This window comes from Pelophylax lessonae (genome assembly GCF_965119305.1).
Source record: "Pelophylax lessonae genome assembly, contig: HAP1_SCAFFOLD_237, whole genome shotgun sequence".
NCBI lineage: Eukaryota > Metazoa > Chordata > Amphibia > Anura > Ranidae > Pelophylax > Pelophylax lessonae.
In genome coordinates this window covers 229,757-255,220 of record NW_028120096.1, presented here as the reverse complement: position 1 = coordinate 255,220, position 25,464 = coordinate 229,757, and the positions used below count along the sequence as shown (strand labels likewise).

Below are 25,464 nucleotides of genomic sequence, written 5' to 3'. Positions count from 1 at the left end.
ACAGGAAGGGGTGGGGATCTCTCTGGTGGGGACAGGTAGGGGTGGGGATCTCTCTGGTGGGGACAGGTAGGGGTGGGGATCTCTCTGGTGGGGACAGGTAGGGGTGGGGATCTCTCTGGTAGGGACAGGTAGTGGTGGGGATCTCTCTGGTGGGGACAGGTAGGGGTGGGGATCTCTCTAGTAGGGACAGGTAGGGGTGGGGATCTCTCTGGTGGGGACAGGTAGTGGTGGGGATCTCTCTGGTGGGGACAGGTAGTGGTGGGGATCTCTCTGGTAGGGACAGGTAGGGGTGGGGATCTCTCTGGTAGGGACAGGTGGGGTGGGGATCTCTCTGGTAGGGACAGGTAGTGGTGGGGACAGGTAGGGGTGGGGATCTCTCTGGTGGGGACAGGTAGGGGTGGGGATCTCTCTGGTGGGGACAGGTAGTTGTGGGGATCTCTCTGGTGGGGACAGGTTGGGGTGGGGATCTCTCTGGTGGGGACAGGTAGTTGTGGGGATCTCTCTGGTGGGGACAGGTTGGGGTGGGGATCTCTCTGGTGGGGACAGGTAGTGGTGGGGACAGGTAGGGGTGGGGATCTCTCTGGTAAGGACAGGTAGTGGTGGGGACAGGTAGGGGTGGGGATCTCTCTGGTAGGGACAGGTAGTGGTGGGGACAGGTAGGGGTGGGGATCTCTCTGGTGGGGACAGGAAGTGGTGGGGACACGGGGACAGGAAGTGGTGGGGATCTCTCTGGTGGGGGCAGGAAGAGTTGATTGATCAGTGATCAGACTAGGATTGGATTGTCTTTGTATGATGAGCGGAGGAGGGGGTCACACAGCTGACACTGATAACACATGGGGGGGGGGTCACTTCTTACTGTAAACATAATCTGAAGGCAAAAGGTCAGTTAAACATCCCCCCCCCACCCCCTCCATTGTCCCCAGCAGGGGGCGGCTCTGTGGATGTGGCAGCTCTCAGGGGTGACAGATCAGAGATAAGCTGGAGCCCCCCCACCAGGAGATGTAATGAACTCCTCCGATCTTCTCTCAAATCCTTCTAATCCTCATCCAACATCACAGCTAATCCCACCAGAGGGGGAGGGGGGATCAGGTACTCGCAGTCCACAGGGCTGCACTATGGGCCAAGCAGGAGAGAAGAAGAGCGATTTTTATCAGCGTCCATCCTAAGTGCGCAAAACCCAACCCCCGAAAACCGATAAATCGCACATTCTCAATACTATGGATGCGTTCCATTAAAAGACGCGTTCATCAGAGACGATGAATGACCTCCCCCCTCCCCCGAAACCCCCCAAACACCCCCATCCATGGAAGAGCTCCGCACCGATCCATGTCCTATAATAATATTTATATCATCGACTTTGTATCCAATATCATCGCTGCGCGGTTCTATCGTTCTCTTCCTCTGTACTCCGATAATTGCGCGGTTCTATCGCTCTATAGTTGGGCGATTCTATAGTTGTGCGGTTCTATCGTTCTATAGTTGGGCGCCCCCACCATTCCTCTGTACTCCTCTCCTGTATGAGGGCCCCCTCACCATTCCTCTGTACTCCTCTCCTGTATGAGGGCCCCCCCACCATTATAGTTGTGCGGTTCTATAGTTGCGCGGTACTATCGTTCTATAGTTGGGCGGTTCTATAGTTGGGCGGTTCTATCGTTCTATAGTTGCGCGGTTCTATAGTTGGGCGGTTCTATCGTTCTATAGTTGGGCGGTTCTATCGTTCTATAGTTGGGCGGTTCTATCGTTCTATAGTTGCGCGGTTCTATCGTTCTATAGTTGCGCGGTCCTATTGTTCTATAGTTGTGTGGTTCTATAGTTGCGCGGTTCTATCGTTCTATAGTTGTGTGGTTCTATAGTTGCGCGGTTCTATCGTTCTATAGTTGCGCGGTTCTATAGTTGGGCGGTTCTATCGTTCTATAGTTGCGCGGTTCTATAGTTGGGCGGTTCTATCGTTCTATAGTTGGGCGGTTCTATCGTTCTATAGGTGCGCGGTTCTATAGTTGGGCGGTTCTATCGTTCTATAGTTGTGTGGTTCTATAGTTGCGCGGTTCTATCGTTCTATAGTTGCGCGGTTCTATAGTTGGGCGGTTCTATCGTTCTATAGTTGCGCGGTTCTATCGTTCTATAGTTGTGTGGTTCTATAGTTGCGCGGTTCTATCGTTCTATAGTTGCGCGGTTCTATAGTTGGGCGGTTCTATCGTTCTATAGTTGGGCGGTTCTATCGTTCTATAGGTGCGCGGTTCTATAGTTGGGCGGTTCTATCGTTCTATAGTTGGGCGGTTCTATCGTTCTATAGTTGCGCGGTTCTATCGTTCTATAGTTGGGCCCCCCCACCATTCCTCTGTACTCCTCTCCTGTATGACCCCCCCCCCACCATTCCTCTGTACTCCTCTCCTGTATGACCCCCCCCCACCATTCCTCTGTACTCCTCTCCTGTGTGACCCCCCCCCCCCACCATTCCTCTGTACTCCTCTCCTGTATGACCCCCCCCTCACCATTCCTCTGTACTCCTCTCCTGTATGACCCCCCCCCCACCATTCCTCTGTACTCCTCTCCTGTATGAGGCCCCCCCCACCATTCCTCTGTACTCCTCTCCTGTGTGACCCCCCCCCCCACCATTTCTCTTTACTCCTCTCCTGTATGACCCCCCCCCCACCATTCCTCTGTACTCCTCTCCTGTATGAGGGCCCCCCCACCATTTCTCTGTACTCCTCTCCTGTATGAGGCCCCCCCCACCATTCCTCTGTACTCCTCTCCTCTCCTGTATGAGGCCCCCCCCACCATTCCTCTGTACTCCTCTCCTGTGTGACCCCCCCCACCACTCCTCTGTAATCCTCTCCTGTGTGACCCCCCCCCACCATTCCTCTGTACTCCTCTCCTGTGTGACCCCCCCCACCATTCCTCTGTACTCCTCTCCTGTGTGACCCCCCCCCTCACCATTCCTCTGTACTCCTCTCCTGTATGAGGGCCCCCCCACCATTCCTCTGTACTCCTCTCCTGTGTGACCCCCCCCCCCACCATTTCTCTTTACTCCTCTCCTGTATGACCCCCCCCACCATTCCTCTGTACTCCTCTCCTGTATGAGGGCCCCCCCACCATTCCTCTGTACTCCTCTCCTGTGTGACCCCCCCCCCACCATTTCTCTTTACTCCTCTCCTGTGTGAACCCCCCCCACCATTCCTCTGTACTCCTCTCCTGTATGAGGCCCCCCACCATTCCTCTGTACTCCTCTCCTGTATGAGGGCCCCCCCACCATTCCTCTGTACTCCTCTCCTGTATGAGGGCCCCCCCACCATTCCTCTGTACTCCTCTCCTGTGTGACCCCCCCCCACCATTCCTCTGTACTCCTCTCCTGTATGAGGGCCCCCCCACCATTCCTCTGTACTCCTCTCCTGTGTGACCCCCCCCCCACCATTCCTCTGTAATCCTCTCCTGTGTGACCCCCCCCCACCATTCCTCTGTACTCCTCTCCTGTGTGACCCCCCCCACCATTCCTCTGTACTCCTCTCCTGTGTGACCCCCCCACCATTCCTCTGTACTCCTCTCCTGTGTGACCCCCCCCCCCTCACCATTCCTCTGTACTCCTCTCCTGTTGGAATGAAATGGTAATTTTTCCTTTCCAGGCACACTCCTCCAATTTCTGGGCTCTCTTATCTCATATTGAAAACCCTCCCCCCAGCCACACTCCTCCTCTGAACCCCAGGCCCTAGTGTCTGATGACCCCCCCCCCCCCCATGCTCATTTCCTCTCCTTTCTCAGGATCTTGCTGGATAGCAGCTGGGAGAACTCGGTGTAACAACTCACCTCCCCTCAGATCTGCCCGGAGACAGTGACCTCATCACCCCTCCCCTTTTGGCTAGAATTTTTCTATTGGCTGGGAGTTCTCTCTCATAGAATAGAAAAGTGGTCAGACAGCAGACAAAAATCCAGCCAATGGGGATGAGGGATGATGTCACTGTATGTGAGCTCTGATCCAATGATATCACTGGAGAGGTGGGCGGAGAAATTCCCAGAACAAAATTTTGATTGGAACTGTCTGAGTTTCCAACTATGGCTCACACATGAGAAGAACCAAATCCTCCTCCCCCGCCTTTCACTGAGAGGTCCCAGTGCTAGAGCTCAGACAGTTCAGAGTTCAGGTCTTTATTTTTTTTCTTTATTTATTTTCATTCTTTTCCTACATAGAAACAAATAACACAAATTACATAAATCGCTATTAATACAACGAAATAAGCTGGGCGAGCAGGGCAGAGAGAAAAAAAAATGAAACCCATGGCCCTACTAACAAGGCACCTAAGACACTAAGCAATGTAATCACATTAGGAAAACCGTGCATAGGGTAGCCATTAAATATAAGCCCACATTATCCTCTGTCCTGAATATGCCTGTACCTTTGACCCCAGAAACCTGTTTGCTGGGTATATTACATGAAATAACATGGTCTAGATATCACAAGATAATGCTTAGAGAAACGCTGTTTATGGCAAGGAAAACAATCACAGTTAAAGCGGAGTTCCACCCTGGATTTTTTTTTTTTTTTTTTAATACCCCCGGGACAGTCAGGGCTAGTGCATTCCACAATGGCTTGCCTCTGATCTGTCCCGGTTCGCACTTACCTGCAAGACGAAATACTTACCTTGCAAACGTCTTGTCCAGCGCTGCCATCTCAGATGTGGGCAGCTTGAAGCCAGCGCGTCCTCTTCGGCGTCTTCTTCCGCCTTCTGTGGTCCCACGATGCTCTGCGCCGGCCCCGACGTCACTTCCGGGTCGCGCGTGTCACCCCTCCACAGCTTCTGGGCATGCCCAGAAGCTGTTTAGAAGGGGATGACGCGCGCGACCCGGAACTGACGTCGGGGCCGGCGCAGGCGCAATGATTCCTGGGAGCTATGACGTCCAGCTCCCAGGAATCATTGCAGAGCCAGGAAGTGACGACGGGCCGCGGCCGAGGAAGGAGGAAGAAGGAAGTAAGGTAAGTATATTTTCTTCGCTACGAGGTAAGTAAAAAAAAAAAAAAATATGCGATTATCCATTTCTTTTTCAGGTGACCCGGAGCGAGAAGATGGAGGTAAGTATAAAAATAGGGTGGAACTCCACTTTAAGTGGATTCAAGTGAAGCCCCCTGCTGTTAAGAACTGGATAAGAGCGGTAAATCAGATTTTACCATTTGAAAAAGTATTGTATATGCATAGAGGATGCTCAACGAAATATAATAAAATTTGGGATAATTGGTGTCAATCAACATTAACCAATGGTTGAATATAAGGAGATAACCAAGAGGATATAGAGGGATGCACATAGTATGATGAGGAAATAAATCTATGAATGCAATGGAGCAAGGGGTTGGGGCACACCGGGACAACGGCGATCAATTAAGCTAAATGGATATACATTAGTATAAAGAGATTATGAATACGAAGTAAACAGATAATTATTTGGATATTGTATAATTTGTTTATTTTGGAATGTTTGGAATGTTCGTTTTTATGCACATATTAAAATAAAAATAATTTTAAAAAATATAAGCCCACATACTAAGCATATAGAGAAAAATACAATGGCCCACCGCCTTAATATAGCTTGGTTCCTCTAAGTTAGACAAACCAGCAGTGGCGGCTGGTGCTTAAAATTTTTTGGGGGGGGGGGGGCGCAAAAAGAAAAATGTAATAGGTATTGCTTTGCGGCAAAAAACGCGGTAAAAAAATTGCATGACTTTGAGGTCATGGTACAGGCATGGCACAGGTGATGGCATAGGCATGGCACAGGTGATGGCATAGGCATGGCACAGGTGATGGCATAGGCATGACACAGGTGATGGCATAGGCATGGCACAGGTGATGGCACAGGTGATGGCATAGGCATGACACAGGTGATGGCACAGGTGATGGCACAGGTGATGGCATAGGCATGGCACAGGTGATGGCATAGGCATGGCACAGGTGATGGCACAGGTGATGGCATAGGCATGACACAGGTGATGGCATAGGCATGGCACAGGTGATGGCACAGGTGATGGCATAGGCATGACACAGGTGATGGCATAGGCATGGCACAGGTGATGGCACAGGTGATGGCATAGGCATGGCACAGGTGATGGCATAGGCATGGCACAGGTGATGGCACAGGTGATGGCATAGGCATGGCACAGGTGATGGCACAGGTGATGGCATAGGCATGGCACAGGTGATGGCATAGGCATGGCACAGGTGATGGCACAGCTGATGGCATGGCACAGGTGATGGCACAGGTGATGGCATAGGGATGGCACAGGTGATGGCATAGGGATGGCACAGGTGATGGCATAGGGATGGCACAGGTGATGGTACAGGCATGGCACAGGTGAGGGCACAGGTCGGCTTCAATCACTTACCTTCTGACAGCGGCGGGTTTCCCGGGAACCGAGACGAGCAGCGTGGTGGACGTCCTCCTCTTCAGTCTTCTGTCTTCCGGTCCGGGCGGCGGGAAGGAGATCGGGCGGTGACGGTGCGTGACTCACGCACTGGCACCGCCCCCATTGTGAGTCAGCGATGTCCTGAATGATGATTGGTCCTGGCTGGAGACTGGACCAATCACAGCCAGGATATCACGAAGGTGGGGGTGGGTCAGCGCTTTTTCCTGCGCCCAGGTTACGCCCCCAGAAGGCAGCCAATCGGCGCCTCTTCTGGGTCGTAAACCCCACCCCCCCCATATCCACCAGGCCGAGCGCATAGGCCTGTGAACACGATTTTTTTTTTTTTTCAAAACTTTATTATTTTTTTTTCTTTTTTTTTAGGGGGGGGGGGGGGGCGGCGCTCCGGCGCCCCCTATGCACGGGCTGCCACTGCAAACCAGCCAGATAAGAGTACTACTTGAGAACACACAAAAAAAAAAAATGGATAATAGAACGTCACCAGCAGGAAACAGCGGAATATACCAAATTTCCCCCCTATAGATCTACTATACACTAAGATAGAAAGATAGTAATATGGGACGTAATGATATTCAATCTTACTTAGTCTATAAGGACTCGTCCAGTAAAGGCCTAGGGTCCACTAATTGGAAGTAAATGGCATTTCCGGAGCGCATCCACACGTCTGCTCGGAAACCTTATCTGAGGTGTAGTGAGTCCAGGTGTTCCAGATACTATGAAATTACTCATAGCGGTCCCTGCATTTCGCAACCCATTCTTCCGCTGCCATAATGTTGTTGACCAGGTGAATCCACTCGGATCGTACCGGTACCCGAGCTGACTTCCAGTACACCGGGATCAAGCGCCTGGCCGCGTTTAGCAGATGAGGTAGAATCGACTTTCGATAGTGGCGCAGAGGAATGGGTGGCACATGTAAAAAGAAAAACAGCGGGGAGTCCTCTATTTCTATATCCAAGATGACCTTAATTTGTTCTCGAATATCTTGCCAGAAGGGGCGGAGCCCAGGGCACTCCCACCAAATAGGAAGGAAGGAGCCCCTAAGCCCGCACCCCCACCAGCAAGAGTCCGAGAGTGCCGGAAAAATCCTAGTCAGGGCAGTCGGTACCCTATACCATCTTGTTAACAACTTATAGCTGTTCTCTTGGTATCCATTGAGCTTTTATGGGTAGAAGCGTATAACTGGCGCAACTGAGTCTCTGTGAATGTATGCTGCAGGTCTCTCTCCCACTCCCGAATGTACACGGGTCTATCATCTGGAGCCTGCAAAAGCCCATAGAGCAGTGAGATAGAACGGGGAATCGGTTCGGCTGATACACACAATTTCTCGAACGGGGTCATAGAGGACGCGGGCCTAACCACTTGAGGAAGGCTAGTAATGAAATGGTGCGGCTGTCTATAGCGCCATTCATCCATTGGAAACTGACCAAATTGGTCGCGAAGCCAATTCAGGGGCACCAGGCCCCAACCTTTCGCAAACCTCCTACATCGCACCTCCCCATCTTCCATCCAAGATCTGAAATAGGATACCGGCTCTCCAGAAGGGAACCACGGGAAGCCACCTAGAGGCGCGAGTGGGGACACTGATGGAGACAGCTCCTCGCGTTCACACAGTCTATCCCATAGTCTAAGTGCATGGAGGGTGGTAGGAGATACTAGACTAGAAAAACCTTGAGAGTCACGGGGTAGCCAGGGGGCATGGGAAAGGTTCCTACCTGCCAAAGATTTTTCAAGGGGCACCCATGCCTTGGATCTGACATGATGATGCCAGTCCAAAATCCGTTGCAGTGACATAGCTTCATAATATCGCCGCAACGACGGTACCCCTAGACCTCCTGTCCCCTTAGAGCGCTGCAGCACCCGAAGAGCTATGCGTGGGTGTTTCCCCTGCCAAATAAACTTCAAGAACAAGCTGTTAAAGGTTGAGAAAAAGGACCTGGGAAGAGAGATCGGGACCATCTGCATATAGAACAACACTCTCGTCCAGAGTTCAGGTCTTTAATCACCAGTGCGCTGTGGGTGGGGATAAGCTCTGTGGGCGGGGTTGTGAAGTAGAGGTGGGGTCAGAAGATGATGGTCTAATATCAATTTTTGTTGTTTTTGCCCCCAGATTGTGAAGGAGATCGAGATTCTCTTCCCGTTCTTCAAGGAGGATTATATTGGATGGAAGGACTCGGTCCGCCACAACCTCTCCTCCAATGACTGCTTCAGAAAGGTGAGCCCAGTCCTTATCCATATCTGTTCTGTATGTAAGGACTCTGCACGTACCACTCCTCTGTATGTATGGACTCTGCACAGTACCACTCCTCTGATGTCACGTCACATCAGGACTCACCTCAATGAAGTGATGACATTTTTGGGCTGTGAGGGTGGATCTCTGATGGGGTTCTCTTGAGGGTGCATCTCTGGTGGGGTTCTCTTGAGGGTGCATCTCTGGTGGGGTTCTCTTGAGGGTGGATCTCTGGTGGGGTTCTCTTGAGGGTGGATCTTTTGTGGGGTTCTCTTGAGGGTGGATCTCTGATTGGGTTCTCTTGAGGGTGGATCTCTGATTGGGTTCTCTTGAGGGTGGATGTCTGATTGGGTTCTCTTGAGGGTGGATCTCTGATTGGGTTCTCTTGAGGGTGGATCTCTGGTGGGGTTCTCTTGAGGGTGGATCTCTGGTGGGGTTCTCTTGAGGGTGGCTCTCTGGTTGGGTTCTCTTGAGGGTGGCTCTCTGGTTGGGTTCTCTTGAGGGTGGATCTCTGGTTGGGTTCTCTTGAGGGTGGATCTCTGGTTGGGTTCTCTTGAGGGTGGATCTCTGGTGGGGTTCTCTTGAGGGTGGATCTTTGGTGGGGTTCTCTTGAGGGTCGATCCTCGGTGGGGTTCTCTTGAGGGTGGGGTTCTCTTAAGGGTGGATCTTTGGTGGGGTTCTCTTAAGGGGGGATCCTCGGTGGGGGTTCTCTTGAGGGTGGGGTTCTCTTGAGGGTGGGTCTCTGGTGGGGTTCTCTTGAGGGTGGGAACCCTGTGAGGTTCTCTTGAGATTGGGGGTTCTCTTGAGGTTGGATCTCTGGTGGGGTTCTCATTAAGGTGAATCTCTGGTGGGGTTCTCTTCAGGGTGGGCTCCCCGGTGGGGTTCTCTTCAGGGTGGGCTCCCCAGTGGGGTTCTCTTCAGGGTGGGGTTCTCTTCAGGGTGTGTCTCTGGTGGTGTTTCTGTTGGTGGGTCTCTGGTGGGGTTCTCTTGAGGGTGGGTCTCTGGTGGGGTTCTCTTGAGGGTGGGAACCCTGTGAGGTTCTCTTGAGGTTGGGGGTTCTCTTGAGGTTGGATCTCTGGTGGGGTTCTCATTAAGGTGAATCTCTGGTGGGGTTCTCTTCAGGGTGGGCTCCCTGGTGGGGTTCTCTTCAGGGTGGGGTTCTCTTCAGGGTGGGGTTCTCTTCAGGGTGGGGTTCTCTTCAGGGTGGGCTCCCCGGTGGGGTTCTCTTCAGGGTGGGCTCCCCGGTGGGATTCTCTTCAGGGTGGGCTCCCCGGTGGGATTCTCTTGAGGGTGGGTCTCTGGTGGTGTTTCTGTTGGTGGGTCTCTGGTGGCATTTCTTTGGTTGGTGAGATTCTCAGGATTGTACTAAAGCTGTATACGGTGTACAGAACGAATATCATGGGCCACAAAATCTCAGAAGTCTCCACTGAGTGCAGATATTGAGCTGTGAAATTGATTAGTTGGCCTGACTTGTGGAGGTGTTTCTGCTCCTCCTGCTGCAAATCTCCAACTCTCATTAAGAATTGGGAATTAGCAGATGATCAGCAGCAGGTCAATTGTAATGAGGTAAGCAGGGCTGACAGTGGATGAGGGAGGCGTGGCCCAAATTTAGTGGATGTGAGTGTTCTGGGAGGGGCGCAATTAGCAGAATCAATAACTCCTCTAGAAGCCAAACAAAGTTCCTCATGGATGGGACAACGGCTAAGTGACCTCTGACCGCAAAGCAATCCGAAAACCAAGAGACTGGAAAGGGATCGGTTGCTCAAAGAGCTAGCAATCCGAGAAAGCCGAACTCCAGGGATGTCAGTATTTTACACAGTTACTGTATGGGCCAACCATTCATTCACCGTACCCGGGGTACAATGATCTTCTATAGATTTGGGTTCCAGGAGGTCTCAATGAATACAAAGTGTTCTGTGATTGGGTGAGATGGAGACTGATGTCAGTGCCCCGCCCCCTCCCCTCCCCCTCATCTGTGAATGATGCTCCTCCTGTGTTCACAGCACCAGCGGAGGCTACTGTGGCAGTGGTGTAGTAGCATTGTGGTAGTGGTGTAGTAGTGGCAGTGGTGGTGTAGTATTGGTAGTGGTGTAGTAGCATTGTAGTAATGGCAGTGGTGTGGTAGCGGTGTAGTATTGGTAGTGGTGTAGTAGCGTTGTGGTAGCGGTATAGTATTGGTAGTGGTGTAGTAGCATTGTGGTTCTCTTGATTCTCTGTGGTAGGGTTCTCTTGGTACATCTCTGGTGTGGTTCTCTTTTGGGGTTTTCTTGATTCTCTAGGAGGGTTCTCTTGGTGGATCTCTAGTAGGCTTCTCTTGATTCTGTGGTGGGGTTCTCTTGGTGGATCTCTGGTAGGGTTCTCTTTACTCTCTGGGACGGTTCTCTTGGTGGATCTCTGGTGGGGTTCTCTTGATTCTGTGGTGGGGTTCTCTTGGTGGATCTCTGGTGGGGTTCTCTTGATTCTGTGGTGGGGTTCTCTTGGTGGATCTCTGGTAGGGTTCTCTTGATTCTCTGTGGTAGGGTTCTCTTGGTGTGTCTCTGGTGGGGTTCTCTTTTGGGGTTCTCTTTACTCTCTCTGATACGGTTCTCTTGGTGGATCTCTGGTAGGGTTCTCTTGACTCTCTAGGACAGTTCTCTTGGTGGATCTCTGCTGGGGTTCTCTTGATTCTCTGTGGTAGGGTTCTCTTGGTGTGTCTCTGGTGGGGTTCTCTTTTGGGGTTCTCTTTACTCTCTCTGATACGGTTCTCTTGGTGGATCTCTGGTAGGGTTCTCTTGACTCTCTAGGACAGTTCTCTTGGTGGATCTCTGCTGGGGTTCTCTTGACTCTCTAGGACAGTTCTCTTGGTGGATCTCTGGTAGGGTTCTCTTGACTCTCTAGGACAGTTCTCTTGGTGGATCTCTGCTGGGGTTCTCTTGATTTTGTGGTGGAGTTCTCTTTTGGTGTTTTACGGATGAGGTTATCTTGTGGAAGGGCCGGTTGTAGGATGTGGGAAGTTCCCCGGCTGTTATTGGGGCCCCTCAGCTACGAAGGCCATCTTTTTTTAAATTGTTGATGTAAAACAGCCATGTCAGGTTGAGCTGGGATTGCCTTCTTTTGTAGTTGAGTGACCATTGGCTTCCGAGAATTCTCAGGGTTTTTTCTCTGGCTTCTGAGAATTCTCGGGGGTTTTTCTCTGGCTTCTGAGAATTCTCTGGGTTTTTTCTCTGGCTTCTGAGAATTCTCGGGGGTTTTTCTCTGGCTTCTGAGAATTCTCTGGGTTTTTTCTCTGGCTTCTGAGAATTCTCGGGGGTTTTTCTCTGGCTTCTGAGAATTCTCTGGGTTTTTTCTCTGGCTTCTGAGAATTCTCGGGGTTTTTCTCTGGCTTCTGAGAATTCTCTGGGTTTTTTCTCTGGCTTCTGAGAATTCTCGGTTATTTTGCCAGAAATGTTTCTGAAGTTTCTCTTTCCTATGGATGGCTGAGTCATTTTTCTGAACACAATTGCTGTAACATTTGTCTGAATATAAATCTCTCTCTTTCTGTGATTGGACGTTCTCCCGCCACATTTCATTGTTGTGTTTTTATGATTTTGGGTTTCTGAGAAAATTTGATGCGTTTTTGTATCTCTTGTAGGTGCTGAAGGACCCAGGGAAACCTCAGGCTAAGGGGAACTTCTGGACAGTGGATGTGACCCGGATCCCTCTGGATGCCATGAAGTTGCAGAACACAATGATGGCACGCGATGGATTGACCCCTTTTGTCCAGGACCTGTCCCCCTACATCCTGCACAACCTCAAGTACAGTGCTGGTGAAGAGGTGTACCAGCAGATGCCAACCAGTAGCCTCTCGCCTGCCAGCACCTTGCCCGTGGTGGACGATTCCCATCAAAGCAATATTGCGAGCAAACTCAACACATCCTTCATGATCAACTCTTTACTCCATGACCTGCAGGATATTGACTTGGCGGATGCCTCAAAGTCCTTGCCCGAGAACATTTGGCCAGCAAATCCTCTGCTCTATAACTCCCGCTTGTTCCAACGTTCCAGCAGTCCCAGCGCTTTGGTTCCTCAGTCCCTGTACTCTTCCTCCTGTGCCAGCCTTTCCACCATTTCTTCTCATAGTTCTGATGGAGATCCCGGCCAACATATAAGAATTCCTGGAACTTCTCCTCCGAGGTCTTGTCTTGCCACAAAACGCACAAGAGAGGATGATGACCTCCGAAGCATCTCCTCTTCGGACTCTGATGCCGAGAGTTGTACTCCATGTGAGCCTTCAGCTAAGGTGCCCTTTTTGGCCTCAGATTTGCCCACTTCCTACACCAAGGGTGCCCCACCCAATGTGGTGGCTCCACCAAACGTACTTCCTTTTTTCCCCCTTCCCCAGTATGGGTACTACAACTACGGATCCTCTCCATACATGAGCCCAACCTACTGGGGACTGTTGCCACATCCAACAAAGAGACATCCAGAGCCACCATGCCCACCAGCACCTTCACTGGATCTTGATAGCATGCTGAGGGCTGTGCCACCCAACAAGAGTGTATTTGATGTGTTGACCAGTCACCCCGGAGATGTTGTCCACCCAGCATTCTTCAGTCATTACCTGACTAGGTCTGGCCAGAGGCTTGTATGAGTTTGGCAATGTACTCAGTGGGCGGACACCTATTACAGCTTAAGGGGGTGGGCTTAAAAATTGACCCACCCCTGAAGAGCTGCCAAGATCATAATGTGACTTTTATCACTTTCCTGTAGGATTGGGGTCTTCACATCTGCTATTGCGGAAGAAAAGATTGACTTCAGGATTTGCTGCTTCTGGGGAGGGATGTTACCTGACCAGCTGTAAAAACGTTGACTCGTCTCGATTTTTGAGATGGATTTCTTGAATGAACTAAAAATGTATTTAGGGTTTTTATTTTTTTTTAAGGGTTTTTTTTATCATAAAGTTTTAAACTTAAAGTGGAAAGACTTGAATTTGGATTGGAAGAGCCAACAAACCTGTAAATGGCCTGGACGGGATCTCTAACCAGCGGCAGATTCTGCTGCTCCTGACTGTCTGACGTAGATGGTGGTGCCATGGTGCTTCATGTTTATTGCCTTCCACCAGGTCAATGGGCCAAAAAAAACACTATATTGGTCAGATGGCCTAAAATAGGCAAATCTCTCATTGGGAACAACTGGCAGAGAGGGTGCTGCCTCTTCTCACCTAGATGGTGCCCTGAGGGCATCTTCATTATGTGACTTTGCATAGCAGGAAGCAATGTGTACTGTCTGAGATCTCTTCTTGCTGTATTCTGATTGGTCATACTCCATACAGAACTTTCACTGGCTTCAAGAAAGAACTTCAGCTGGAAGTTGGAGATTGATGATTGAACATTGGTGCTTCTTCCTGCGTGACTGAAAGGGTTCCTCCTCTGACCAAGGACTGTTGTGGATGGTCCTCTGGAATCTGCTATGAAATAGGCCCACTATGAGGGTATCGTATCCCCGGCCTCCTTGTTTGCTGCCTCACTGATGGTGGGCTCAGGCAGTCCGTTGTCCAATTAGAAGATGTGTTGACCACATCCCGGCCATTTCATGAGTAGACCTCCAAGAACTTAGCCGGGGGAACTTTTTATTCATTTTATGTAGAATTAGATAATTTCTTCTTTTCTTTTTTTTTGTAAACATTGCAGCCTCTAATGAGAATCTTCACCCAGTTGTTCTCATTGCTGTGCCGCCATGGTGTGTTTTGTTGTTTTGGTGTGGTGGTGGGATTTGGTGAGTGTGGTACAAACAAGACAGGCGTTTCTATGAGGACAATTTCCCGATTCCAAGCCAAGGAATCAATGGATGATGATATCCAGAATCCCTGGAGGAGCCTCCATTGTGCCTTGTGGTCATCCAGTTCTGGAACATTCCTGACCAAAGTGGCTGTCCTCTGAGGGATTTCCAAACATAGCATTGGGGGGGTTGGCAAGCCCTCAGAGGACTACATCGGGCACTCCTGAGCCTCTTCCCCCCGGTATCACCGCCTTGTCATTGGAACATCTGATGAACAAATTGTTCTTCATCTCAAGGTATAAAAAACTATCAGTATTTGTTTTATTTTGTATGGATTGATTTTTTATTTTTTTAGTCCCTGATGAGGATTTTGCACTTCTTTGCACATCTGATTGCACTTCTTTGTGTTTTTATAATAAAACAAATGCTGCCTAACTGTCCTGTATCTTCTTATTGGCTGCTCTGGTTCCTAATTCCTTGGTGGGGGTTGAAGGTCACTATTAGAAAGTGATGTCCTATTTAGTGGACACCCCTTACTGACTGTCCCCCAAGAATGATCCCGGAGTTGAGGGGATCAGCACAGACTTGGTTACATACAGTAGTTGGTAAGACCTCAGTCCATCCACTTCAACCTATGAGTGTGTATGTCCCCGCCATGTACCATATCCCTGTACGTCACCGCCATGTACCATATCCCTGTACGTCCCCGCCATGTACCATATCCCTGTACGTCACCGCCATGTACCGTATCCCTGTACGTCCCCGCCATGTACCGTATCCCTGTACGTCCCCGCCATGTACCGTATCCCTGTACGTCACCGCCATGTACCATATCCCTGTACGTCACCGCCATGTACCGTATCCCTGTACGTCACCGCCATGTACCATATCCCTGTACGTCACCGCCATGTACCATATCCCTGTACGTCACCGCCATGTACCGTATCCCTGTACGTCACCGCCATGTACCGTATCCCTGTACGTCACCGCCATGTACCGTATCCCTGTACGTCACCGCCATGTACCGTATCCCTGTACGTCACCGCCATGTACCGTATCCCTGTACGTCACCGCCATGTACCGTATCCCTGTACGTCACCGCCATGTACCCTATCCCTGTACGTCACCGCCATGTACCATATCCCTGTACGTCACCGCCATGTACCATATCCCTGTACGTCACCGCCATGTACCATATCCCTGTACGTTCTGTTCACTAAGAGACAAATCTTCGAGTGGTAAGGATGTGAAACTCCCTTCCACAGTTGGTGGTGTCAGCAAGGAGTGTAGAAAAGTTCAAATGTCTAACAGTAAAGAACCCTCTGCACAGCTTTAAGCTTGAATTGCTTCTCGTCCAACTTCATTGTGTGGTTGGTCTTTATGAAAGAGGTGCGGTCCAGTCATCGTTGTAAGCAGGACAGGAAGAAGCTCCAATGGAGCCCTGGATGGCAGTGACAGCCAACCTGAGGGTCTAACCCTTCCCAACCGCCACCCACAACAAAACAAAAAGTTTTGGGCTTGACATTTGCCAGAAATTTGATATCAGTCGTCGGACCGCCATCGCCCAGCACATCCACCCGGTGTTCAGGAGAAGGAGGGAGGGGGGCCCCGTAGCAATGGGGACAGATCTACGGACGATAATTAATACCAATAATGGTGGCAGTCACACAATCCTCTTCCATCGATGGTTAGGCTCTCCCAACAGATGTGTTAAATCCTCCGTGTTCCTTCTAATAATTCTCCATCCATAGGCTGAAGATGATTGATTCAGGGATTCATTGTGCAGAAATGATGATAAATCACTGATTGGTCCACCAAGGTCAACCAATGGGTCTCATTCCACTGACCACCTGATCCGCTTTCTGCCACTTCTATTTATATATGGATGGAACCTCGCAATCTTCTGCTTTGACCATCTAATGACCTCCCAGTCTTCTGATTGGACCATAGACCCACCGTATGACCTCATGGTCTTCTGATTTGGCCGTCAACCCATCCTATCACTTTATGGTCTTCTTATTTGTACATAAGCCCACCCTATGACCTCCCAGTATGGGTCGATGGTCAAATCCGAAGACCATGGGGGGGGGGGGGGTCATAGTATGGGTTGTTGGTCAAATAATTTAACCATCAACCCACTCTATGGCCCCCCAGGGTCTTCTGATTTGACCATAGACCTATCCTATGACCCTATATTCTTCTGATTTGACCATCGACACACCCTAGAGGCTCGTGGGTGAGTGACGTACCGGTACGTCACTTTGCTCAGGAGGAGCTGACCACCGCAGTATATGTAATTGTGTCGGTCAGCAAGTGGTTAAACTGAATGAAATATCAAATAAATCCAAAATTATGGAAGAGCCCCGGGGCCATCATAAAAAAAATAAAATATCAAAGATTTCTGAGCTTGAAAATCCAGTGACACCATCAATGCAGGGACATTATTTCCATCCGGTGACACCACCAATGCAGGGACATTATTTCCATCCGGTGACACCATCAATGCAGGGACATTATTTCCAACCGGTGACACCACCAATGCAGGGACATTATTTCCATCCAGTGACACCACCAATGCAGGGACATTATTTCCATCCAGTGACACCATCAATGAGCATTGGTGGTGTCACCAGATGGAAATAATGTCCCTGCATTGGCGGTGTCACCGGATGGAAATAATGACCCTGCATTGGCGGTGTCACCGGATGGAAATAATGACCCTGCATTGGTGGTGTCACCGGATGGAAATAATGTCCCTGCATTGGCGGTGTCACCGGATGGAAATAATGACCCTATGTCAGTGGTGTAGGTAGGAGGAAAATGGCGCTGTGTCAGTGGTGATAATCTGCAGCCAATCAATGGAGGGGATTGTAGTACACAAGCAAAGCTTAACTTACAGTTCGGAGCCCAGGGCATTGTGGGACATTGATGGTTATCACGCAGCTTCCAGGGACATTTCCTGAGAGTGGAAACTGAGTCCGGGGAAAGTGAAGAAGTCACCCCAATCACCCCGATATATACAGAGATTTTATTATATCCCTACTCTCTGATTTATAGTAGTCAGCATATCCAATAATAATGGGTGCTGAAGATATCAATACTAGTGATCGACTGATATTGGTTTTTCATTGCCGATACCGATAGTTTGGCGATTGCATATCGGTATCGGACGATATTTTCACACATTTAACATTTTGCAAAATAAACACAAATTTCGACACAAATCCATTACTGAACATGTAAAACTTTATTAACATTTCTAATAATTTTAACATTAATGTCTCGTTCTTCACCCCTTAACTGCATGAGAACTGATAGGAAAACTTAAATTGCAGGGACATTTAGTTTCACATCATTCTGATTGTGCATTAATGTATAATAAAGTGCTGCAGTACTGCACTCACTCACTGCAATAATTTTAATTCACTACTGCAGTGCAGTCAGTGCAAAACTGCTAGGATAAAAGCTAGGCAGTGGATTGGAGTCAGTGGACTACTGCTGCAGTAGGGCACTCACTGCAATCATTTTAAATCACTACTGCAGTAGTATTCCACTGAGTCCAATCCACTGTCTAGCTTTTATCCTAGCAGTTTTGTACTGACTGCAGTGCAGCGCAAAACTGCTAGAAAAAATAGCTAGACAAAAACTAGATTGGACAGATTCAGTGGACTGGTGGTGGACAGACACTACTATAGACTAGCTACACTTTCAAATCAATACTCCCAGTTAAGTAGAACAATATTATAGTGCAGAAATCAGAACATTTCAGCATGTTCACCAATTAAACGGCTTCTTTTCTTTTCATAAATTGCTGCCACTCCACTAAAAACGCGCTCACTTGGTACCGAGGAAGGAGGAGCAGAAAGGTATCTTCTAGCATGAGAAGAAAGTCTTTTGTAGCGTGCCTCATTTTCTTTCCACCACTGAAGAGGATCACTTCTTCTGTCCATTACTGGTTCCTTTAAATAGAGATGAAGTTCATCATCCAGGCTCATTATTGCCGATTCTGACGAATCCTCTGCATGAGGCCCCAATAAAACGCTGAACATTGCATCTATTTGACCACGATGAATTTTCTCTTCTTCTGGTTGTCTTTTTGGACGTATTTCTCCTGCATCCTGCTCTTCCACATCAGAAACCTTCTCTTCTTGACTTTTCTTTTCCTCAGGAGGAACCTCCTGTTGAATCTCTTCTGTCAGCCATTGTTTTGCCCTGGCCAATACATCTTCAGAAGAGAAGGGATGGTTCTTGTATCGAGGATCCAAAAGACATTCAAGCAACATTTTTTTTCTCCTCGTGCTTCTCAAAACGTTTGGTGAGGCTGTCCCTCATGGCCGGGCCTACATGCTTTGATGCCACGTGTGTTGGGTCCTTCATTCTGTTGAAGAAACATCTTCAGGACTCTCACACATGGGATGACAGAGGACACAGATGAGTCGTAATGACTCACCTCCAGTGTCACTTCCTCAATGGGTAGGACGGTCTCAGTGATGTTGGCTACTATGTCCTACTGATCAGCAGTAGGACAAGAATGTCCTCCAAGTCCATGTTCACCAGAATATATGGTGAGAGCTCGCTTCTGCTCCAGCATCCTCTGTAACATGTGTAGCGTTGAGTTCCATCGTGTTGGAACAGCCTGTATCAGGTTGTTTTTTGGGTAGGCCAAGGTCTTCCTGAATGCACCTCAGTCGCTGCTTGGCAAGAACAGAATGGTGGAAATGGCCTGCACACTTCTTCAGCATGCTAATAATGTCCAGCAAAGCTTTCTGGTTTGACAGACCATCATTTACCACCAGTTGGAGGGTGTGTGCCATGCAACTGAGGTCTGACATTTCAACAAGTCTCATACCTTTAGCCATGTTCGCTCCGCTGTCTCGCAGCACAAGCATCACTCAGTCTTTGGTGATTCCCTATTCTTCTAGCATGCCTAGAAACTTTTCTTTAATTTTCTCCCCAGTGTGGGATCCTTGCATCACTTTTGTATTCAACACCAAATGCCTTCTTGTCCATCTGCTGTCAATGTAGTGGCATGTAAGACTCATTAGTGATTCTTTTTGTCCTGACCAGCAATCAGTCGTGAATGAGAGTGAGTTGCCGGCATTCTCTGGGTGCAGCATAGTCTTTACTTTGTCAATGACCTTTTGGTGAATCTTTTGCAGCATTTCAGTACGATAAAATTTGTCACTCTTCAGTGTGTAGCTTGGCTCAACTATGGACATCAACCGCTGAAATCCAGAGTCAGACACCATTGTAAATGGCTGGTTATCAGTTACCATCACCTTAGTGATTACTCTGTCCAGCAGTTGAGATCTTCCATCAGATTTTAGCCACCTGTTTTTTTTCTGAAACATATCTGTTATTGTTGCCTGGGATAGGGATGATTCACCTTGTGATTCATTTTGTTTTTTTCTGTGCTGCATTATACAATTCAAGATGATGAACTCTTAGATGGGCCCAAAGATTAGACGTATTTTTGGTTTTTGCAGTTATTGATCCCATGTATACATTGTTTGTGAAAGTGTTGCACAGTGATGCTGATTTTCCTGGAAATGGAGAAGAGAAATACTCTCAGACCACACTTTTCATTTCTCTATCTCCATCCAACTCCAATGAAACTTGAAAGACACTACTGAATAAATAGGCTTGAAAAAAATGGCTGTCTGGCACCCTGTCGTAATGAGTGGCTGGCACCCTTTGGTGGCTGGTAACCTTTGGCGCGTTGCTGGTTGGCACCCTTTGGTGGCTGGCACCCTTGTGGATGGGTGGCTGGCACCATTTGGTGAGTGGCTGGCTGGCACCCTTTGCATGCTGGCTGGCACCCTTTGGTGGATGGGTGGCTGGCTGACACCCTGTGGTGGGTGGCTGGTGGGTGGCTGGCACCATTTAGTGAGTGGCTGGCTGGCACCCTTTGCATGCTGGCTGGCACCCTTTGGTGAGTGGGTGGCTGGCTGGCACCCTTTAGTGGCTGGCTGGCACCCTGTGGTGGGAGGCTGGCTGGCTGGCACCATTTGGTGGGTGGCTGGCACCCTTTGCTGGCTGGATGCCAGGCTGGCACCCTGTGGTGGATGGCTGGCTGGCACACTGTGGTGAGTGGGTGGCTGATACCCTTTGATGGCTGGCTGGCTGCCACCTTTTGTTGTTGGCTGGCTGGCTGGCTTGCAGGTTCAGGCCCAGGCTGGCTAGCTGGTACAGGCCCGTGGGTGTGTGGGACTGGGTGGCTGGCTGGCACTGGGCAGGTGTGGGTGGGTGGCCGCGGCGGCTGTGTTACACAACGTGCACTTTGTATGTGACTGGTCACTGTACTGTGATTTGATAAGAATTTAACCACTTAAGTCCCGGAGGATTTGGCTGCTCAAAGACCAGGGCCTATTTTGCGATTCGGCACTGCGTGGCTTTAACGGACAATTGCGCGGTCGTGCGACGCCGTACCCAAATGATTTGACGTCCTTTTTTTCCCACAAACAGAGCTTTCTTTTGGTGATATTTGATCACCTGTGCGATTTTTACTTTTTGCGCTATAAACAAAAAAAGAGCGACAATTTTGAAAAAATAACAATATTTTTCACATTTTTTTATATGAAATTCCCAAAAAAAAAAAAAAAAGTCAAAATCAAAATTTTTTAACATTTTAGCCCAATTTGTTTTCTGCTACATATTTTTGGTAAAATAAAATAGCAATAAGCGGATTTTGATTGGTTTGCACAAAAGTTATTGCGTTTACTATCTAAGGGAAAGATTTTTGTCATTTTTATTTGTTTTTTTTTTTTTTTAACGAGTAATGGCGGCGATCTGCGTTTTTTTTTGCGGGACTGCGACATTGCGGCGGACAGATCGGACCCTTGACTGACATTTTTGACACTTTTGGGGGTACCAGTGACATTACTACAGTAATCAGTGCTATAAATATGCACTGTCACTGTAAAATGACGCTGGCAGTGAAGGGGTTAACTTTGAGAGGGAGGGGTTATGTGTGTCCCTAGGGGCGTGATTCTAACTGTGATTGGCTGTGGCTTGAGGTGTAAGAACAGTGATCAACGATCCTACATAGCAGAACCGTGTGATCTCCATTCTTACACAGGGAGAATGACAGGCGGCTTTGTTTACATCAGCCGCCTGCCTTTCTCCCGCTGTCACGGACGATCGCGAGTGACCGGTGGACATCGGGTCCGCCAGGCACATGCGCGGGGGGGGGTCCGTGACTGAGTGAGAGCAGGAGCGTGCCTCCGGGGTGCGCGCTCGCTCCCCACACCCTCACAGGCTAGCGATGTAGACCTACGTCACTCTGCCTGTGAGGGGCTGACTGCCGACATAAATAATCGTGCGGCGGTCGGCAAGTGGTTAATAGAGGACCGGCACCTCTTTTGGGCCACTTAAAGCACTGCACATAACGGATCTACAAATGTTGTCACCAATATCCACGAGGGCCAGGAAACCATCATTAACCTCGGTCTGATGGACCCTGCGCAGCTCCCTCCCCGTCACCTCGTCCCTCACCATGGTGGCAGACACCGGCTTCTAGAAGAACACGCAATGAGATACCCCCACAGGCTCACTATCACTGCTTTCTGTGGGTCTTACTTTTTTGTATTATTCCTAAAAATGATAAAATTTCTGTGGTCACTGCGGTAAGTCCAATGATTTCCTGGGAAGCTTTTCCCTTTTATACCTTTTTTCTTTTTTTTGTTTTCCATTTTTTTTACGAATATAAACGCTTCTCTCCCATTTACAGAATTCATCTCATAGTCAGAAAATATCTCCTTATCTGGCACAACATTGGACTGTTGGCGACATCTAGTGGCCTTATCACTCCTAACACTCCACAGAGACCTCAATGGCGTTTAAATCCTGGATTTCTACAGCTTTGCTGCCATCTTGTGGACATGGGAGTTATTACATCTCAAACTGTCCTCATTCACCACTTTGTCCTCATCCAGTGATGTTATTTTCAGAACTCTCTGTAATTATCAGTCTGTTCATTTTCAGGACCTAATCTCTACACTTCCAGCACAGCTTATTATTACAAAGTCCTCCTCCTATTATTATAAATCCACTTGCCAACCGCCCAATGACTATATACTATCTAAACCTAAATACAGATAGCTGCCATAACCCCGGTATTTTTTTAAACGGTGGGCGATCGGCTCTCCGATAACGGTGGTCCCTGCGGTGGATTCGCCACGGAATCACCCTTTCGGGATGGCGGAAGAGGTGCCCCCCCCTCCTGCCGCGTCCCGGTCCTTTTCACCGCTTACCGGTCCCGCCGGCAGCGGGGAAAACGATCCGGTCCCGGGTCCTCACAGACAAGCTTGTCCTCACTCAACTCTATGGTCTTGGAGGACCGGAGCGACGGCAGACATCGTTGCCTAGCAAACGGTTTAAAGGTCACTTTTTTTTTTTTCCCCTTCATCTTTTAGTGTACTTGTGAGATCTGAGGACTTTTCGACCCCGGATCTCACAAAAAAGAGGTCCTGTCGTGCCAATTAAATTGCCCATAAAAATGATACATTTTTAATTTTTTTTTAAAAACGTTTTAAAAATAAAAAATAATAAATAAAATAAATAGTAAAAAAAAAAAAAAAAAAAAAATTAAAGCGCCCTGTCCCCGTTAGCTCGCGCGCAGAAACGAACGCATACGGAAACCCCGCCCACATATGTAAACGGTATTCAAACCACACATGGGAGGTATCACCGCGATCGTTAGAGCGAGAGAAATAATTCTATCCCCCGACCTTCTCTGTAACTCTAGGATGGCAACCTGTAGAAATTTTTAAAATGTGGTCTATGGGGATTTTTTAAGTACCAAAATTTGTCGCCGTTCCGCGAGCGTGCGCAATTTTGAAGCGTGACATGTTGGGTATCTATTTACTCGGCGTAACATCATCTTTCACATTATGGAAAAAAATTGGGCTAACTTTACTGGTTTCTTATTTTTTTATTTAAAAAAGTTAATTTTTTCCCAAAAAATTGTGTTTGGAAGACCGCTGCGCAAATACGGTGTGATAAAAAATACTGAAATAATCTCCATTTTATTCTCTAGGGTCTCTGCTAAAAAAATATATAATGTTTGGGGGTTCTAAGTAGTTTTCTAGCAAAAAAAAATCTGATTTTAGCTTGTAAACACCAAGTGTGAAAAATAGGCCTAGTAGGCAAGTGGTTAACACCGACCCCACCTTTCCCTTTCTGAAGAAAATGGGACGAGGCCCTCACCTTCTTTTGCTAATTTTGAGCCTTTTTGCTTTTTTCTTTTATAGATATTTAATTGTTTTAATTTTTTTTATTTTTTTTATTTTATATATATATATATATATGATGCTTTTCAGGTTTTCTCAGGATTGATAGCTATGTATACGCACTCTACTTTTTATACATTGGCCATGTTGGAGGTTCTACGCTTCTACATGTCACACCCAGCCACCGGTTCCATGGGTGACGCCACTATCTTGGTGTCTCCCCCCCACCTTGCTCCTTCCTACCCGCCTGATGGCCTGGTGGCTCTCAATCGGTAGTTTAACCACTTCACCACCAGAGGATTTTCCTGCTGTACGTCCAGGCCACTTTTTGCAACTTGGCACTGCGTGACTTTAACTGACAATTGCGCGGTCATGCGACGCTGTACCCAAACAAAATTTGCGTCCTTTTTCCCCCACAAACAGAGCTTTCTTTTGTCGGTATTTGATCACCTCTGCAATTTTCATTTTTTGCGATATTAATAAAAAAATAGCGAAAATTTTGCAAAAAAATTTACATTTTCTACTTTGACAGTTAAAAAATATCCAATATATTCAATTTTTGTCATATATTTAGGCCAAAATGTATTTAGCTACATGTCTTTGACAAAAAAATTCTCAATGAGCGTATTTTTATCCACTTTAAGACCGGAAGATTTTACCCCATTCCTGACCAGGCCATATTTTGCGATTTGGCACTGCGTTACTTTAATGGACAATTGCGCGGTCGTGCGACGCTGTACCCAAATCAAATTTATGTCCTTTTCCCACACAAACAGAGCTTTCTTTTGGCGGTATTTGTTCACCTGTGCGATTTTTAATTTTTGAAAAAAAAGATCGACAATTTTGAAAAAAAAAAACAATATTTTTTACATGATATATGAAATTCCCCCTCCCCAAAAAAAAATTATAGATCTAAATTTTTTAACATTTTAGGCCAATTTGTTTTCTGCTACAATTTTATTGGTAAAAAAAAATTGCAATAAGCGGATTTTGATTGGTTTGCGCATTGGATCTGCGATTTTTTGTGGGACTGCGACATTGCGGCGGACAGATCGGGCCCTTGACTGACATTTTTGACACTTTTGGGGATACCAGTGACATTACTACAGTAATCAGTGCTGTACATATGCACTGTCACTGTACTAATGACACTGGCAGGGAAGGGGTTAACTTTATTAGAGATCAGGGGTTAAGTGTGTCCCTAGGGGCGTGCTTCTAACTGTAAAGGGGCGTGGCTTGTGATGTAACCACAGAGACATACGATCCTACATAGCAGGATCTATGATCTCTGCAGTTACACCAGGGAGAATGACAGGCGGCTTTGTTTACATCACCCGCCTGCCTTTCTCCCTCTCCAGCGGGAGATCGCGAGTGACCGGCGGACATCGGAGCCGCCGGTCACATGCGTGGGGATGTTAGTGACCGGGTGGGGGCAGGAGCGTGCCTCTGGCGGCGCGCGCCCCCTATTTGCTCGTACCCATACGTCACTTTGCCCAGGAGGGGCTGAGCGCCGCAGTATATGTACTTGTGGCGGTTGGCAAGTGGTTAACGTCTTGGAAAATTATCACTCATCCCATATAATAGTAGACGGAGATTTCATTATGGTTTCCCACCCAACTATGGACAGAAGCAACCAATCTTCTAAAACATTCCCTAAGGCCCTCGATCGAAGGCTCAGTAACACGCAGCTTGGTGACACATGGAGGGGATTAAACATGGCTTCTAAAGAGTTCACCTTTTATTCCAATCCACACAATTCCTCAGCAAGTTTGGATTCTAGATTTTACTCTCAGGTAATTCCAGCTCACCCCATCTCCGCAGATATTTACCCGTGTGTCTGCTCTGACCACCACATGGTAATATTTCAT

The 25,464-nt window shown here is 48.3% G+C and overlaps 1 protein-coding gene across 1 annotated transcript in view; it reads left to right on the top strand.

Annotated features, from left to right (window-relative positions):
* Positions 1–13,239, top strand: part of LOC309548624 (forkhead box protein H1-like) — a gene marked incomplete at both ends in the record, with an annotated part of 19,237 nt that extends 5,998 nt beyond the window's left edge. Inside the window, 2 exons of the mRNA XM_082276544.1 lie at positions 8,511–8,615; positions 12,241–13,239. Coding sequence (XP_082132670.1) covers positions 8,511–8,615; positions 12,241–13,239 — 1,104 coding nt within the window. The remainder of the gene's footprint in view (positions 1–8,510; positions 8,616–12,240) is intronic.
* Positions 13,240–25,464: the final 12,225 nt, after the last annotated feature.